Consider the following 13,007-nt stretch of genomic DNA (forward strand, 5'->3'; position numbering starts at 1 on the left):
AATGCTCGCAAAAAAAAAACCCTTTCCACACATAGGATTCTTTTTACTCTCTTTTGACAATGACAACTCTTCTTCTTTCTTTTAGTCCATAGTTCTAATTCCCATGATAGTAATTACTAAGTGCCCTCCTTTCATAGAATTATCTCATGTGGCCATTCCCCAAAGACACCACCTTAGACTTATTACACTGAAAGGTTATACTTATGAATGTCCCTTGTTCCCTTACTCAAATAAAGAAAAGAAAGCACCCACACACACAATGATTCCAACCCAAGATTCCTACACTAGGGGGCCTAACTCCTACTGGATGCAAACCTTATGGGCTATGACATGACTCTACATCATGAGAACCCATCTAGGCTTTTAAGATGAAATGAAAAGGGTCTAACAATAATTACCTTCACAATGCCATATTTAAATGTTGGGCTTAAAATGTCATCAATCCATAATTCACTCCTCTCACCAATCTATTTAGCATTCCAATTCCCTTACTAAGTTTAGTCAAAGGTTTTGGACACTACATGCTTAATAAGGCAACATCTCGTTTATTGACCTGCTTGTCTTTTTTTATCAACAAGAAGCACCTAGCAAAGCCACAATCTTTTCCTCGACATTGTGTAACCAACCTTAGTGATCAACCTTGTCCATCCACATCAATGCTCATGAGGCTTGAGCCACATGAATGCACATGGCGTCACATGACCAATGACCATGGAGGGCCGGGCCATCCACATCAATGCTAATGAGGCTTGAGCCACATGAATGCACATGAGGGCACGCCACATATGACCATGGAGCGCCGGAGGCCATGGAAGGTTGGTTGGTGCGATGCCATGGCCAACAGCAAGAGCAATAGTGATGTACCATGGTCTTCTACAAGAAGAGTCATCAAGCTTGCTCTCTTGTCAAGGGCTTTCTTGCTGTCCCTGATTGTGCTATGGCGGGTGCTTGGCCGCCCTTACGACACCTCCGCGTTGCTCAATCCGCCCTGTCTCTCTGCACAAGAAGAAAAAGAATCCCCTCCCCGCACCAAGCCCGGAGGGTGGCTGGGCCGCACCCTCGAGAGCACCATCGTGTGGGATGGCGTCTACTACATCAGGATTGCAGAATGCGGATACGAGTACGAGCAGACCTTCGCCTTCCTTCCTGTCTTCCCCCTCAGCATCCGCTTCATCGGCAACACTGGTACTATGTGCTGATGTCATAAGAACCCTAACTTTTGGTCTGATCTGATTTTGTGTTGTCGCCGTTGTTGCTGTTGTTTGTGTGTGTGTGTGAGAGAGAGAGAGAGAGAGAGTCTTCCCCCTCAGCATTCTCTTCATCGGCAACACTGGTACTATCTGATTTTTTGTTGTTGCCGTTGTTGCTGTTGTTTGTGTGTGTGTGTGTGTGAGAGAGAGAGAGAGAGAGGGGGGGGGGGGGGGGGGGAGAAAAGTCATGCTAACTTCAATGTGTGTGTGAGAGAGAGAGAGAGAGAGAGAGAGAGAGAGGAAAGAAAAGTCATGCCAACTTCTATGAAAGGCCAAAATGACCTATGCGACCAAAAACATAACATGAAGACCATGAGGTCTAGAGCTAAATCTGCTGTCCAAAAGAAAACATTTCAAAAGAAAGATCCTACTAATTAGCTGCAAGAGCTACAATGTCAGTTATTAGAGATGATCCTCCTAGAAATAAACTATTTGTGGATTTTTGATTTTGGGTTTGCATAAATTCTCAACGAGGGACTTGACCTGTCAAGAGATGCATTTGAGTTGATTTTGACGCTGGCCATTGGCTCTATTTACGGGGCAGTTGGACTTGCTAGGCCTTGTCCTAGACAAGGCTGGACTAGAGAACACACTGACTTGACATCATATATGACCTTGACCATAGTACACACTGTCATGTGCACATAGTGTATCTACCGTGTGCAACACGCACACAAGACTAGCTTCGAGGCTTGGGGAAGCTTGGAGCTAGGCAGGTTGATTGGCGAGCTGGGCTAGGGATGGATTGACGGGCGGGCGCCCAAGTGTGGAGGAGCGGGCGCCCAAGTGTGGATGCCTAGTGACCGTCCAAGAGCCTATAAAAGGGTGGCCAAGGTCAATCAGTTGGTCATAGAGTCGCCCGAGTCTTTGCGAGAGCTCTACGGTCAAGAGCTTGGATCTTATGTCATGTGCACAAAGTGTATCTACCGTGTGCAGCACGCACACAAGACTAGCTTCGAGGCTTAGGGAAGCTCGGAGCTAGGCAAGCTGATTGGCGAGCTGGGCTAGGGATAGACTGACGGGTAGGCACCCAAGTGTAGACGGGCGGGCACCCAAGTGTGGACGTCCAGTGACCGGCCAAGAGCCTATAAAAGGGTGGCCAAGGTTAGTTAATTTGTCATAGAGTCTCGTGAGTCTTTGTGAGAGCTCTACGGTCAAGAAGTGTAGATGTGCATTTGCTTCATGCAGTCGAGGCCGGCAACAGTCTCGAGGCTCGCGAGGGTATCTCCGTGTCGGTATGGGACGTCACGGGATAGAGATTGGCCAGTGTGTCTTGCTAGTTAGCTCAGCTCGTGGCTCGGTGGGGACAGCCAAGCATAGTCACCAGAAACGAGAAACGGGAACGGAAACGTTTGAGGAATGGAAATGGGGAAACGAGTTTTTAGGAGTGGAAACGGCCGTTTCCTGTGACAACATCACTTGGGAAACGAGAAACGGCCATGGAACTGGATGGGGTCTTGAAACGGAGACGCGTTTCTAGGGGCTGAAACGGCCGTTTCGTGTGACTATGCAGCCAAGACTTGTGGGTTTTGCCCGGTTGTCATGGTTGCGTGGTGAGTCAGGCTTGGCTCCCCTTCACGTTGTTTGGCTTTGTTTTGCAGGTTTCGAGTCGTGTTTCAGGATTGCTCTACGAGGAGATCCACGCATGCAACGTGGGTTCAAAAAAATAAAATGAAAGCAGCTTGTTTTTTTTTTCTAAACACGCCTAGCATGTTTTTTTCTTAAAAAAAAAGCGTGGCTTTTATGCATGGCTTTCACAAAAGCCATCTCTTGTGTTTTTTTTCAAAAAACATAAAACAAAAGCTTTTGTGGGCTTTAAAAACCTGGCTTGGGCTTCTAGTTTACAACGCATCACCCTCATGGAGTTCTCTTGCACTATCTCTTGCTTGCAGTCAAGCTTTTCTCTCTCTTTTCCCATTCGAGATGTTGACCCAAGCATCGAATATGGAACCCGTTCTCGAACGTGAAGACCTGCCGGCTATTGAGGCCGTCGATGGTGATCTTTTCGAAGATTTCGTGACTAAATCTGATTTTCGAGAGTTTAAAGTTACTTTCGGCTCTTTTTTCGTGGAGCATCAAGCACAGGTTGCTGTGCAGATGTAGACTTTGCAAAATTCCATCTCTATTGACCACTACCTTGTCTACTCTCTTGGGCATCGATACCTTGGTGTTTGCTTATCCCAGAACAGTTTGGGGGCGAGAAAAAGCAGCGTACTAGGGAGATTGTGGACACGTGGTTACATAAGTGGCAAGTCCACTTCCAGTTTCATCCATATGGCGATGACAAAAAGATTCAATTGGCAGCAGGCTTTCTCTCGGGCAAGGCTTTGCTCTGGTGGAAAGAACTCAAACCTAAACCAACAACTTAGGCACAGTTTGAAGAAGTCTTCAAGAAGGAATTCCTTAGGAAGGAGGATGACTATGACATAGTTGCTTAGTTTGCCAGTTTGACCATGACCTGGCAGAACCTCACTTATGAGGTCTACCTCCATAAATTTAGAGACTTGTAGATGAAAGCTACAAAGATGGATTCTACAACTCTTTTGGGTTTCTTCGTAGCAGGATTACCCGACTCCTAGTGTTTACATGTCAAGAATAACAAGTGCAAAACTTTGGACGAGGCCATTCACTATGCACGCATTTATGATGATATGATGGTCTCTTCCAAAACCAAGCCCGTAACTGAGCAAGGGAACAAGCACAAAAGAAAGTTCTCCGTGCCGATAACTAGCACGACATAAGGAAAGTCTTTGGACTAACCTTCGAAGAATAAGGGGAGTATGTCATGTGCACAAAGTGTATCTATCGTGTGCAACACACACACAAGACTAGCTTCGAGGCTTGGGGAAGATTGGAGCTAGGCAAGCTGATTGGCAAGCTGGGCTAGGGATGGACTGACGGGCAGTCACCCAAGTGTGGACGGGAGGACGCTCAAGTGTGGATGTCCAGTGACCGGCCAAGAGCCTATAAAAGGGTAGCCAAGGTTAGTCAGTTGGTCATAGAGTATCGCGAGTCTTTCGGAGAGCTCTGTGGTCAGGAGCTTGGATCTAGTGCAGACGTGCACCTGCTTCATGCAGCCGACGCTGGCAGCAATCTCGAGTCCCGCAAGGGTAGCTCTGTGGCGGTGTGGGACGTCATGGAGTAGAGATTGGTCGGTGCGTCTTGCGAGTTAGCTTAGCTTGTGGCTCGGTGGGGACAACCAAGACTTGTGGGTTTTGCCCACGGCTGTCATGGTTGGGTGATGAGTCAAGCTTGCACCCCCTTCACGTTGTTTGGCTTTGTTTTGTAGGTTTCGAATTGTGTTGCAGGATTGCTCTACGAGGAGATCCATGGGGATTTGACACACAGACCTCCCCCCCCCCCCCGAGAAAAGATCCTTTCATTAGTTATATAAAAACGCCCGTAGGGCTACAAAAGATCCTCTCTGCTCATAAGAACAGAGTAGAGAACAAAGCAAGGTAGCCAGGGAGACTCTCCCTAGGTGCTGAAAAATACAAGAATCAGTACAAAGAACTGAGAGGCTATATGATACAATAGGAGGGGGGAAAAACCAAACAGGTGGCCTGTAGTGCCAACGGGGGACCCCACGTGTAGGGTATAGAAGGGGCCGCTGCGCCAAGTGGTGTGAAAGGCCTGGCGCCGCAAGATCGCCTCATCCGAGTCGCCCCGGATGTGGTCGTACTGTCCTCTCAGGGTGTGGATGAGCTCCTGCCAGATAGCCCGAACAGTCTCTGCTGGTGGCTCCAGTCTCCCCTCAAAGGCCCTGAAACACCGGGCCCTCCAGGTGAACCATATGGTGAGGCTGCTGAGGAGCTCCCATCGTAGATCCCTCTCCTGTGTTCAGCCGGCGGACGAGAAGTCCGGTGAAGGAACAAGGCGAGGCTGGCCCCTAATGAATCTGATGGCCTGGCTGTCCTGCTCCGTCTCATAGCCCATAGCAGGCCCTGACGAAGTCGACCAAGCAGCGGCACCCCACGTATACATCCCCTCTGGAGCGAGGGGGGCCAGAATGCGCAGCATCCGCAGCCAAATCTGTTGCGCCTGAGGGCAGTCCCATAGGCAATGTCTCTGTGTCTCCATAGGGTGGCCGCATCGGACGCAGGCCGTCGGAAGACCGTTGTAGACAAGCCAGGTGCCAACTGCAGAACCCCTGTGGGCGACCAGCCACTGGAAAGTCGAGATCCTGCGTGCTTGTCGACTAGCCCAGAGCCTGGTCCAAAAGTCCTCCAGGAACTCCAGTGAGAGTCCCTGAAGCCGCCAGTGCCTCGATGCAGCTGGAGAGACCATCCTCCTCGCCGTCAAAATATTTCGCCCCAACCGAATAGTATACTAGAGAAAGGTGATCTCTGTGGCCTCAAGGGATTCATAAGGATCATGCCACTCGTACTCGCCAGGGTCCCACTGGAGCCGGGCCAAGGGGCGCGCTGCATATGCCCATATACGCCAATCAGAGTCCACATCTGCAGGGTCTGGGTCAATATGCCACTTCCGAGAAGCGGCGGCCACCACCCGTATCCTCTAAAAGATGCATTCTGCAACCAAAGGCGACTCCACCTCCACTCTCTGAAGTCTGCCCTCATCCTGGATCTCATAGTAGAGGCATCTGCCATCCTACCTTTGCCCTGGCTGGCTGACCATCCCGCCCAGACCAAAGAAGGTTCCTGATCAGCCTCTGTACCTGGCTGATACAAGAGCTCGAGAAGATCCGGCAAGACGTAATGTACTACATGGTCGCTAAAAGCACCTGATTTGCCACCACCACCCTCCCAGCCAAGGATAGCCGAGCTGTACTCCAATACAAAAGCTTCTTCCGAATGCTCAGAAGAAGCGGGGCAATCTGCTTCTCAGGTGACAAATCTAGTCCAATCTGGCATCCCAAATATCGCACTGCTGTGCCAAGAGGAATCCATCTAAAACCCGGGTCTGGGCTCCATGTCGGAGTGGGAGCGCTACTGATCCAAAAGGCCACTGTCTTGCGCCAATTGATCAATGCTCCCGAAGCTGCACTAAAAACCTGCAGCGATTGCTCTGCCCGCTGAAGATTGGCCTCCTGGCCATGCAAAAATAAACCCGTGTCATCAGCAAACTCCGCATCGAGCAGGTCCTCCCCCCTGACTGGGAGCTGGAGTCCTCTCAAACCAACCTCCTCTGCCGTCAGATACATGCTCATAGCCGCAAAGAAGAGAAAAAGAAACGGGGCGAGAGGACACTCCTGGCGGACTGATCTGGTCAACTCAAAACTCGGCCCCCTTCCTCCTGCAATCAGCACCTGGCTAGGAGCTGTGGAATATAGAGCCGCCACCCCTCGAATCCAACCTGGCTCAAAGCCCAGGCGAAGCATAGTGCCCTCTAAGAAACCCCAATCGACTCTATCGTATACCTTCTCAAAATCGAGAAGCATCACGACCAAGTCCTCACCAAGAAATCTAGCTCGGGCCGTCGCCTCCCAGAAGGTGAAAATGTTGTCAAGGATACTACGCTCCTTGACGAATCCTGTCTGGGTAGCATGAATCAACTCCCCCAGGAAGGGCTGGATCCTCAAACTCAAGGCCTTTGCCAAGACCTTGTAGACAGTATTTTGGATCGTAATAGGCCTCCAATGCCGGATATCATCTGATACTCCCTCCCCCTTGGGGATAAGAAAGATCAAGCCCTCTGTAAAGCTCTGTGGCATCACCCCAGTGTCCAAAACATACTGAAAGCCCCTACGGAGGCCTGGCCCCAAAAGGTCCCAATAGCGCATAAAAAAGGCAGGCGTCAATCCGTCCTCCCCTGGGCAACTATGGCGCGGAAGGACCCTCGAGGCCTCAACAAGCTCAACCTCTGAGAGAGGCTCACCCAGAACTGTACGCATACGATCTATGACCCTCCTCTGCACATGGGCCCACACAGTCTGTCTGCAAGCATCCCGAGCCTCAGTGGTTGGCTCCGCTGAGACCAGGTCTCTATAGAACCCAGTGGCTATGGCTCTGATCTCCTCTGGCTCAGTAGCTACCGAGCCGTCCGGCCTCCCAAGCTGGCGGACTCCTGCTCGAGCATGGCGGGGCCCAGTAATCTCAAAAAACTCCCCAGTCACTCTATCACCAAGCTGCGTCCACTGAGAGGCCTGGCGACGATAGTAAAACTCATGTCTCTGCTCCTCTGCCTCTCTAACCTCCTGGCGTGCCTGGCTTAGCTGGGACGCCACCCACTCACATGTAGGCTGCTGCTCCTGAAGGCGCTGAAGCGAAGCAAGGCTACGTCTCAGCCGACGCTCCCTCTCGTGGGCCTCTCCCAGCCGTGTCAAGGCTGCAGCGTGCAAAAAAGAGCTGAGCTCGATGAGTCCCTGGGCACACTGGCCTGCTGCATCCTGGTCAGAGCTCTGACTATCATGCCATATCCTCTCAATGTCCTCAGCGAGACTAGGATCTGTAAGTACCCTCTCTGGGATCCTCAACTGCAAGCTGGTCTCCCATGTCCTCTCCTCAAGAGTCAAAATAACTGGCGCATGGTCTGAAAAAGAGGTGCCAGCGAGAATGCCAACGGAGCCCCCTCGCTCCCCTAACCTGTCGCCCACATAAAAGCGATCAATCCGTGATAGATTAGTCCCTCCCTGTCGGCGATCCGACCGAGAGAAACTAAGACTGTCTTGAGAGCGGGAGAAGGCCTCATGCTGCCATGCATCAGTGATCCTCAGTGTCATGCAAAATCGCTCCCAAGCTGCAAGCTCCGTACCGTGCACTGTAACATGACTGCCTCCCACCCTATCGGCCGGGTCCTCAAGCATGTTGAAGTCTCCCCCGACACACCAATGTGCGGCCTCTGGCAATGCATCCGTAACCTGGGTCCAGAACTCTGCTCTGGCACTAGCATGGTTGGGCGCATAGACATTGAGCACGCCAAAGAGCTCATCATGGGTCCTCAGAATGACATGGTGCTCTACCAGGCACAATGATCCCGCGATCCACAATGGCCTGCCGCCATACATCCGCAATGACCATACATACTCCTCCTTGCCCACCCAAAGGGCCAAATCCTGCAGACCAAAAGGTGTCCCATCTACCAGGCATCACCGAACCATATCTCTGGATCCTGCTCTCACCCAAATGGTGCTCCTGCATCAACAGAATATCAATACTGCCCCCAACCAGGCATCTCTGAAGCTCCTGCCTCAAGCAACCACGATAACGTATATAATGTGCACTGCCAAGGCCCTGTACATTCCATGAGATGATCCTCATGGATGACCTGCTGAGGTGGATGCTGTCTCAGCCGTACGGCGGGCCTTCGCAAGCGGCTTGGATGGAGAATAGTCCCCATCCGAGCGGCTACGAATCTGTCCACCCGGTGTACTGCAAGAATCTCGGATCAGGCGCCAGTGGCTGTGTCCCATGGCGACTGCCTCCTGCTCAGACAGAGCACCCTTGTGTATACATACATATCCAGGGTCGCGTGCTAAGTCTGCCACAATGTGAATGACCAAATGTCGAATCCCTGAGGCATCCACACTCCCGGGATCAATGAAAAAATGAGCCAACTCCCATAGTCGGCCTATCACATCTGTCACCTCTAGATCGCTCACATGGTGAGAACTCAACTGCATGAGTCTTCAAAGTGCTAAGGGCGAGCTCCAGGGTCCACTCCCGGTCGCAAGGGCCACAGAGAGGGAATGAGAAGGCCACCGCTGAATCAAGTGCCTCCTCCCCGCGGGCCGGAGGTATCACTACATGAACTCGGATGGGTGCTGGCTCATGGGGGGCCTCTGCTCCAAAAAGCCGTGTGAAGGAGTAATCAAAAGCCTCCGAGCGCTGTCTAGTGTCGAGACGACTCAGCCGACTGCGGATAGAGGATATCCGTGAAGCCCAAATCGGCATGGTAAGTCTCCTCTGCGGTGCTCGAGCAAGGTCGGTGCTCAGAGCCCTCCGGACTGCAGGTGAATGCCAGGGGACTGCCAGGGCCTCCCGAGGAGCTGAGGCGAGCGGGGGGGGGGGGGGGGGAGGGGGGTGGGGAAGGAGCCGCTGCCGACACCGGAACGGGGACGGGAGGAGGCGAAGGAGGAAGCGAGGCGGGAGGGGGGGATGGGGGAGGGGGGGGTGGGGGTGAAGGAGGGGGTGCTGGCATCTCCTGGTCCTCAGTCGGCGCTGGGGTTTCCTCCTGGAGGGGAGCAAAGCTGTTCCTCACGGGAACCCAGTGATGCTGAGTCTGTGGCTGCTGCTGTTGCATCGGTCTCTGGGCGTGCTGCTGGGGCTGTCTCCCTCGGCGGCGCCCCTGTCCAGGCTGCCACGCCGAGGTCTCTGTGGGCTGAGCAGGTGTCCCGGAGGCTGCCTGCCGAGCCGCATCTGTGGGCGGGCCATCAGGGGCCGGCTGCTGCGGTGCAGGTCGGGGTCTCCTGTGAGGGCAGGCCTTGGCCAGGTGGCCGACTTGTCTGCAAATAAAGCACTGGTTCGGGAGCCCCGAGAACTCCACTCTCTGATCAATCCATCCCCCCCCTATCCTAGGTAGCTGAATGACCTTCGGAAGGGAGGAGATGTCAGGAACCAAGACTCTGACCGAAGGTAGCCCAGCTGCTCTAGCCACCACTGAGGCTGCAGTGGGGCCAGTCTCGAGCACCGAGCCCACCAGTGCTCCTAGCCTCGAAAGGAGCGGAAGGTACTCGCGGCGGAGTCCAAGGAAGCAAACAGTAACATGGAAAAGGCGCTCTCCCTGCTCGACCGTTGCGGGGTCAAAGCCATGCTGCCAAGGTCTGAAGAATGCCCGAGCGCCCCTTGATGTCAAGGGGACTCATGGCAAGGACCTGGGCCACACTCTGGGAAGTCTCGAACTCGATCTGGTAGTGTCCACGGCCCAGAAGCTGAACGTCCAGGATCTTGCCCACGTATGCAAGGTGGGCTGAAGAAGATCCCGGATCTCCCCTCTGCTGGCCGACTATACGGCAGATGGTGGAATGTGCCTGGAGGCGTTCCACCTCTGCGGTGAGGCTCGCTTCCTCTTCTGGTGAAAGAGAAAGCCTGATGGGGGTATCCTCAGGGGCGGTCAAGGGGGCTGCAGAAGAGTCCCTCTGAGGTGGGGCGGGAGGAGCCTCCATCAGAGTCTGAAGCTGTGGCGAAGGCGGAGCGAATGCGATACCTGCACAAGAACCGAGCTGCACACGAAGGGCGGAAAGGGCAGGCGGACGGAATAAAAAAAAAGAAAAACCCCCAGGGGCCGGAAAAACCGGCGGGGGTTGGGATAATGCGGCAAAGAATAAAAACCCCTGCGGGGGGGGGGGGGGGAGAGAGGGTTGGCGGAGGGGGGGGGAACGGGGCGCTGATGAGGGGAGGGGGGCGCGATGGCGAGCTGAAGGGGGGCGGGCGCTTCAGCGCGAGAGAGGGCAAGAAGGCGAGATGAAGGGGGGGGGTGCGATGGCGAGATGAAGGGGGAGAAGGGCGCGAGGGAGGGAAGGCGAGGGGCGAGCAGGCAGCGCGAGCGGGAGCAGGGGTGAAGGCGGGAGCTTCTTGACACACAGACCTTTGTATGAATGTATGCTCTTATGTGTGTGCGTGTGTACGTGGGGTGTGTGTGTGGGAGCATATATTGATATCAAGTTCTACACCCACTATTGGACACTGATGATGTTAGTGTGGGATGTCGTAGTATCTAGTGCGTACTGTGCATGATGGAGGTGATGGTTTATTGTCTTGTGGATGACTACCATGAGTTTATAAATTGCACTTTCTTATAAGGTGAATTTGGGCATGTTCTTGGATTCATCTAGGTATATGACCTTGACCATACTAGCAAAGAAACGTGTTCCAGACTTTATGAAGCACATTTCAAACCTGGTGTTTCAAACTGACGTTTGAATGTGTTTCAAAAACACTATTTTTAATGGTCTCAACACACAGACCATATGCAGCATGTTGTCAGTTTGTCTATGTATTTTGCATGTGTTTGAAGTTTGAAATTTGAAATTTGAACTTTGCCTTTCTTTTTATCTATGCCTTTGTCACTGTTTGAAAGCAGGCAATGCATGATTTGGATGATTATTGATAGAATGTATGCTTTTTACACTGAACTGGTCCTGGAAAGTTCATGTATGCATATAAAGAATGTATCTGGCATTTTTAAAGGCATATTTGCATGAATCGTTTTTGAAATGTCAGGGAATTTTATGAAACATGAACGTGGCTACTATGACCTTGATTGGATGGCGACTGATGATTTGTCATGGGTTCACAACATGTTTAGTGCTTATCCAAAAGGTAACTTGATGGTGTACTCCCAAATAAATATGTTCACATAGCATCTGTTAGAAGTCATCTCCTGTCTATACATATACACCAGGGCCTCTGTTGTGGGTGTGCTCGCACTTTTTAGGTGTTTTCTCATTTTTTCCCACTCTCCGTATTTTTCCCATACTTTTCCCATTTTTTCCATGGCTTTGGGGGGCAGTCACGAGCTGGCAGGCGCATCTCCTCTGGCTGACTGTACACGTCCTCATTTCTGACCTGGTCGACTCAAGGTTGCTGGCCAACTGGTCTTTGAGGGCTGGTCGTGGAGATCTGTCCACTGTCGGCTGCCTCTGGAGCAGGCCAACTGCTGCCTAAAATGGACCTCCACAGCCCATGTTATTGTATCACTTATTCGGGATTCCTGTGTATATACAGAGTACATACCCAGCCATACTCTTGTCTGCGTTTTTCTCCTTCTGCTCCCAGTTCAGTGTGTTGCAGGCTGGCACTTGTCCTCTACGTGGGCCCTTGTCCAACGTGGAGTCCTGCACTTGTTTGCTCTCAGATGTGTGTCATATTCTGCTGCGCATTCCGACATGGTATCAGAGCACAAGGTTGCTTGAAGATCCTGGAGACGTGGAGAGCTTGTGGGACTGTTGAAGCCCTTGAAGATCCGGGAGACTTGGAGATTCGGGACTGTTCGTGATTGGTGCTGATCGAAGGCATCGGTGGACCGTATGGGGCGTGGAGAAGCGAGGAGTAAGCAGTTCAAGCCTCATCTTCATTGTGTTTCCCACCCACCCTCCCACGAACACCCCCAACGGGCACTGCAGCATCCCTCCATCGAGCTCCCATCTCCCGGTGAGCTGCCTCCCAAAACACCGGCCAGAGGAGATCTACTTCAAGCCCAAGAGCAGTTTTTTGGAGTAGTAAGAGGCAGTCATCTTTTGCCTTGTCGTTGACAGAGGCAGAGTACCGGGCTGCTTGTGATGCTGCTTGTGAGGTGGTGCGGATGCAGAGGTTGCATTGCAGGATTGGGCTTCCACTGGAGGAACCCATGGTCATCCAGAGGCACTTTGTTCGTGAATAGATCGTTGCTGATGACATCTTGCTAGAGTTCTGTTCGACGGAGGACAGTACGGTGGACCTCTTCACGAAGTCGCTATCTCAGGATTTGCTCAGGCGGCACCCCAACTCCCTGTGGTTGGTTTCACAGCTAGGAGCTGAGAGGGGGTGTTAGAAGTCATCTCCTGTCTATACATATACACCAGGGCCTCTGTTTTGGGTGTGCCCGCCCTTATTAGGTGTTTTCTCATTTTTCCCCACTCTCCGTATTTTTCCCCATACTTTTCCCATTTTTTCCATGGCTTTGGGGGGCAGTCACGAGCTGGCAGGCGCATATCCTCTGGCCGACTGCACGCGTCCTCATTTCTGACCTGGCCGACTGGTCTTTGAGGGCTGGTCGTGGAGATCTGTCCACTGTCTGCTGCCTCTGGAGCAGGTCAACTGCTGCCTGGGGTCCATATAAAATGGACCCCCACAGCCCATGCCATTGTATCACTTATTC

The 13,007-nt window shown here is 52.4% G+C and overlaps 1 protein-coding gene across 2 annotated transcripts in view; it reads left to right on the top strand.

The window, feature by feature from the left end:
• Nucleotides 1-623: 623 nt before the first annotated feature.
• The window catches only part of LOC147639337 (transferases, transferring hexosyl groups), an 86,961-nt gene continuing 74,577 nt past the window's right edge, over nt 624-13,007 (top strand). The window contains exon 1 of one of the 2 annotated variants that reach the window (XM_086790140.1): nt 624-1,185. In XM_086790140.1, the coding sequence (XP_086646266.1) occupies nt 759-1,185 (427 nt within the window). In that variant the 5' untranslated portion in view covers nt 624-758. The remainder of the gene's footprint in view (nt 1,186-13,007) is intronic. The other variant, XM_086790145.1, reaches the window with a different exon arrangement.

This window comes from Cibotium barometz, chromosome 4 (assembly GCF_041138505.1).
Source record: "Cibotium barometz isolate CiBa-2024 chromosome 4, ASM4113850v1, whole genome shotgun sequence".
In the NCBI taxonomy this organism is placed as follows: domain Eukaryota; kingdom Viridiplantae; phylum Streptophyta; class Polypodiopsida; order Cyatheales; family Cibotiaceae; genus Cibotium; species Cibotium barometz.